General features: G+C 46.3%; 1 protein-coding gene across 1 annotated transcript in view; it reads right to left on the bottom strand.

Moving 5' to 3' along the window:
* Nucleotides 1-525: 525 nt before the first annotated feature.
* The window catches only part of LOC144102606 (membrane metallo-endopeptidase-like 1), a 518,782-nt gene continuing 513,307 nt past the window's right edge, over nucleotides 526-6,000 (bottom strand). Inside the window, exon 4 of the mRNA XM_077635832.1 lies at nucleotides 526-596. Coding sequence (XP_077491958.1) covers nucleotides 526-596 — 71 coding nt within the window. The remainder of the gene's footprint in view (nucleotides 597-6,000) is intronic.

The following is a 6,000-nucleotide window of genomic DNA, read 5'->3' as shown; positions in this document are numbered from 1 at the left end:
AACTCACTGGCTAGGGAACGCACACTCGCACGCTTCCTCTCCCCCCACACACAGACAGCACGCACGATATCTCTGCAATGCGATGCGGGCTGTTGGTTTTAAACTGAAGTATTAGTTCTGGAGATATGAAGCCAGGATTCCCTGAATTGAAAGAAAGTATAAGGAAATGCTTCTCTTCCTTTAATTTGAGGCGTTAATATCTCGCGAAATAATAGCGCAATTATTTAATGGCCGAAGGATAATTGATTCAAAAGTAGAAGAAAAAGACCACATGCTGACGGTGGGATCCTAATCCTCGACCTCTTCCCGTACTGTGCACTACAGTGTGCAAACGACTTCTACCCTGCCTTCCCAAAGCAAAAATATACAAGTTATTACAAATATTTGTATTTCCACTACCACTAACGTTCGAGGGAAAAGTATTATGTCATAATGAACAGAGGGTAAAAACGAGTTTCAGCATCGTATATTGCTACTTTTTTTATATAAATTTACACTACACGACGCGGGTGAACACAGTCAAACTTACTTGAAGGCCATTCGAAGGCCGCCATTGTTGGTTATATTTTCGTCCAATGTGTTTTTCCCATTAAGCGGAACGAGGTGAGAGAAAATGCATCGTTTACTTTTTGTGGGCATTGATTGGAAGAATTAACCTAGGCACGCAAAGAGAACTGCGGCACAAGCTCCTGCTCTCTAGCGTCCTAACTAGAAGTGGTTCCTACGTTGTTCGGTGCATAGTAAATAAGAGTAGAGAATCTGTCTTCTGCAATAATTCCACGTCGGCCAGGAAATACTAACTATGCATACTGTCTAAGCTTGCACTACAAAATATTGTACGGCAAAACGTGTTTGAGTAAAAATAACTGATATAGTTATATGATTGGGTCGATGCGAGAAGACAAACTAAACTAAGCCTTAGAGTACACGCACGCATGCCATGTTTACTCGTGTATACAAATCGCTAATGTACTAGACGACGCAAGAAGGGGTTGAGGTGCTCCGTGTTGTATTTTACAATGCATTCTTTCTTTACCTGAGGCTTTTGCATCGCGAAAAAAAAAAACAGAGGAATGGGCCCACCCAGTCACACGCATGCAGTTTCCTCAGAATGCTCGTGCAGTGCATAGGTCATGAACGTGTAGGGACAGCAAACGTTGCGAACTTTCACCGTAATGTTGGACGCTTGATCTGTGATGTTTCCGTACTGGAATTCGAAGCATTTATTTAGCCTTCTCCTCAAAATGTGTGCGGGTAGAGTTCATCCACCACTCAAGAAAGTGCACCGTCAGCATCGAACTGGCACGTCTTCAATGGCGGGTGTCACATAAATGACGTTAACGACGCTCAAATGATCATAACTGAATTTACTTCTAATACATGGTGGATAACTTTGCTGTGTTGGTCAAATGTTTAGGGGAACCCTCGAAGGTGGAATGGATTTGTAAAAATAGAGTAATTATTCTTTGGCACCCACCCAAGCGCTGTGATGTGCCTAGAATGGAAAGCCATACAGCTTTCTGGGAACCTTCGCAGTTAAACAAAAATTCTCCTGGTCTGGGGTCGAACCCAGGACCACCGCTTCATCGGAGCAGCCGCACTACCAACTGAGCTAACGGGGATGGTTTGCTGCGTGTTTTGCTTAAAATCACATGCCATGTTTTGGTCAAACCCTTCATTAAACACCTTTAGCCTACCGTGTACCGTGTTACCGTTACCGCATCACCGAGAGCCCGCCCACCGCCGCTGAACACGCGCTGATTGGTCCCGATGCTGCAAGCGCGCGAGAGGAGCCTTACAGCTGCCTAGGGTGCCTCGATGCCAGCGCCGCCGTCCAGGGTGGTGACACGCTTTGGCATGCGCCGCGCCGCCGTCTTCTCCGCGCTCGCCATCTTGGGGCAAGTCGCTTTTCGTGCCGCTGCTGTGGAGGGTTCGATACCGTGTTTTGAGCTGGATTCTGAGCTGATGAACTGCTTTAATTCACGAAAAATAGCATGCCAGGGTGTTGTGTTCCATTGTGTGCCGGCTCGGCGAAGAAAGGAGCGCGATGTTTTCGTTTTCTACGGGATGAGGGACGGAGAAAAATATGGGAGGCGAAAGTGAAGCGTGAGAACTGGAAGGCGAATGACAACGCGAAGATCTGCGAGGTAAGCCACAATGTCTGTGCTCTTTTTATGCATCATTAAAACTTCTTTTTTTGGCTAGTTTGTTCATATGGATAATGTAAAAAAATTTAGCGCGAACAGACACAGACCACGAGGAAGATGAGAGACGCACACACACACAAACACACACACACAAGCGCTTGTGTTTGTGTGCCGTCTTTCTCGTGGTCGTTGTCTGCGCTAAAGCTTTTAGATCTTTTTCTAAATGTCGCTCACAGTTATGTGCTTTCAGTAGGAATAACAATATACCACACCGCTTCGCCCATCCGCTCGTAAGCACTGACTCTGTGCGGTTTGAATATATGTTTTTGCCTTGTTCACCAATCTCGCACTGTGCGCAACAGGAATTTTTGTGTGCCTTCAAAGCTGCAGCTCGAAGCCTAGTTAGAAACGTGAGTACAGCACGGGTTGCATCGCATTGCCTGGCATTGGAAGTAGCGCGCTTTGTTCTTGAGGCGGAGCATTTTGAATTACCAGTTATGTGAAGGCTTACAAGCTAAATATATGAATCATTGCGTCTTTTCACTTTCAGTGAGCTACACTGAACTTCCGTATCATTCACGGAGTGTCTCACGATGATCTTTACTCTCTCGCGATCGCACATTTTTTTTTGTTCAGAGCCGCGGTGAAAACACGTGAAGCAGGTGGACCCCGGTATTTGTCGAAGGAATGCGCCATTGTACTCTTTCAACAGCTGCCCTTTACACTCGATCTTGAAAGCTGGTAGCAGCCGTCGAGGCTTCCGGTTCACGCAGATTAAGGAGCATTCCCCTCTCTCCTTTTCAAAAAAGAATATAATAGAGGCTGACGGGTGAACCTCCCACCTGCTACCTACCCACTTTTGTGGCCAGAGTAGGAAGTGAAAATGCAGTCTATGAACAGGCAGTTTCGGTTGCAAAAACCTGCCTACGAGTCAGCCGTTCTGGAATTTTGCAAGTGGTCTTTTCGCAAGTGCTAAATTCTGCGCAGCACAAATAATAGGCGCCTTCACCTTCCTTTTCTCAAATTATTCACGGGAATAATTTTTCGAGGTATTTGCGATTCGCAACGAACCCAAAGTTAGGCCCTCGCGAAAATTAAGTCGTTTACAGTATATGGCTGGCAATTCGACTAGTCGCGAAGAAACTTCTATTGTGAACTTTCCGTCGCTTTAAGAAAGCGGTCGCGAGGAAGCAAGGTGCCTGCGCAGTACAGAAGTTCATACCGAATACAGCTCTTTCTTCTCCATGTAATGACACATCAAGAGGCGAAGTGCACCGTTGTGAAACGCGCAAATACAGGTCCGAGGTTAAGCCAAATTTAAGTGAAGTTAAATTTGCCCGTCCGACACCCGAATTAGTGCTGTCGCTTGGTTGGCGTCCACAGAAATACGTTGTGATCCTGTGCTTGTAATATCGCACCGCTTCCTTAACGCTTTTTTATTATCTCATTTGTTTGCGTGCACACGACCAGAGGCGCGAAATGACAGTTTCATCGTCTCACTCGTTTTAGCGCCACATCGAGGAAGATCAGTTTGAGGGCAACAGAATGGATGGACGGCGGCTCCTCAAGTCAACGGCTGTCCCGACGTAGTTTGATTTTAGACGTAAGTGTTTGCCCCCATTCGGTTTGCTAGCCTAGTATCCGCATCAGATAATCTGAGGAGCACTAGAGCCTCGGATATGTTTAGGTACTGATGAATTAATTTCTTTCTTGCGCGAACAGCTGAGCCGAAGCGAAGAAAGCCGCCTGCACCGCGGCTTTTTTCCTGGTAGTTCTACACCTGACGCTACAAAAGGCTCTTCGCCAACCCCTGAGACGACACCTGACCAGGAAGAGACCCTAGCGATGCCTGAAAACACGCGTGAAGATTCAGGAGAACAAATCGACATTTTCTCGCTGTCCACAAGTGAGCTGCGAAAAGAGCTGCAAGACGAAAAAAGAAAACGCAGCCAGTTAGAAGAAAGTTTGTTGCAGGCAAACAAAAAGCTGAAAAAAGCTGCAAAAAGAACAAAGGAGCTCGAAGAAAACCTTACAACGTTGACGGCAAATTTGAGCTTCCTAAACCAGGACCAAATGCTGCCTTGGAAAAGAAAAACCGGAAGAATTGCTCCTGGGGTGCCGACAGGATCAAGAAGGCGCTACAGCTTAAGTTTGCATGTGGTTCGGCCGGCTACGACATTTTATTGGAACAAGGGCAGCCGCCTCCATCTAGAAGGACTCTGTGCCGGAGACTGCAACACTTAACCTTCCTACCTGGTGTGCTAACAGAAATTCTAACTTTAATGGAAGCCAAAGTGGCTGCAATGTCTGAGATTGAAAGGGACTGCGTCCTTTTCCTAGATGAGCTGGAAATTCGGAGAGGTGTGGAGCTGGACCGTAGCAGTGACTGCTTTCATGGCAAGATCACGCTCCCCGAAAGTGACCAGCCTGCCAACCATGCCCTTGTTTTCATGGTAGGTGGTTTGAATACCAGATGGAAGGAAGTAATAGCCTACCACTACACAGGTGCGTTTGTCAGTGGAGATAAGCTCAAAGACTTTGTCTTTCATTTAATACAGTTGTTCACCCAGATATCACTGCGCGTGGTATGTGTCACTTGCGACATGGGTAGTTCAAATCGTTCCGTGTGGAGGTCACTAAACCTGTCGAGTTCTAGCAGTTCTGTAACTGTTTGTTCTGTGCCACATCCATGTGACAGCGAAAATGTTTTGTATTTCATGCCAGACCCTGCGCATGTGCTAAAAAATTTGAGAGGGCATTTGGTGCGAAAAGATGTGATGCATCTTAACGATGCCATCGTCGCAAGGTTCAAGTTGCCCAGCAATGAAGTGTCGATCGCGCATGTGGAGGCTGTTCTAAAACTCGACATAGACCAGTTGCAGGTCGCATCGAACTTGAGCAACATCCACATATCGAACGGTCATTTTACAAAAAATGAAGGTAGGGATAGCGGTTCAGCTGTTTCGTGAAGCCCCAACAGCGATTAGAAATTACATCGAAATCGGGAAGCTGTCACCTGAAGCAGAAACAACTGCGTGGTTTTTTGGAGTAATTTTTAAATGGTTCACAATAATGACTGCTCGCCATCCCTCTGTCGCTCTCAGTTTGAAGAATGAGAGTAAATATGAGGAAGCCATTGCACATCTCAAACTCACAATGGAAGTCATCGAAGGCTTGGGAATAGGAGTAAGAAAAGTGTGGAAGCCAAGCCAGGCAGGGGTGCTCATGTCAACAACAGTAGTCCTGCAGCTGCACATCTTTCTGCGGAAAGAACGCCGGTACAGTTTTGTTTTTGACTGGGAGGATGGTCCAAGATTGTTTGGAAAACCTTTTTTCGGTCATCAGAATGATTTCACCTGTGCCGAGCTCATACGACCTAAAAAATGCACTCAAGATTGTAACTGTCAGCCAGTTCCTCAAAGTTCCGAAAACTTCAGACTACGACATAGATGACAGCACTTACCTGGTTGATTTTTTGGGGCCGAAATCAAAGAAGTTCAGCACGAAGCTGAAGTGCATGAAGGACTTTCAGCATGTGATGAAATTGAAGCAATAGAGTCATTGACAAGAGCTGAAATCGACATCGTCGCTCACCTGGCCGGGTTCTTGGTAAGGCCCCTTGCGCTTTCCGCAAGGTCCTGCGCCCCGTGCACACGAATGCTTCTTTCTGAAGAGGTACGAGAGGAGCATACCCTAGTGCAGTTGAAAGAATATAATGCTGGAGCCCGTAACCTTGTATATGTGAGCGAGCAAGTTCTTTGTTTCTTCGTGCGAAAGTCTCTTTAAAAACCTATCGGAACAAAAAGACATCTGTCGTTTGAAGAGTCCAATGACGACCATTAAATGCCTTATC

The sequence above is a fragment of the Amblyomma americanum genome, chromosome 8 (assembly GCF_052857255.1).
Source record: "Amblyomma americanum isolate KBUSLIRL-KWMA chromosome 8, ASM5285725v1, whole genome shotgun sequence".
Taxonomy (NCBI): Eukaryota; Metazoa; Arthropoda; class Arachnida; order Ixodida; family Ixodidae; genus Amblyomma; species Amblyomma americanum.
This window is presented reverse-complemented; position numbering and strand designations above follow the sequence as displayed.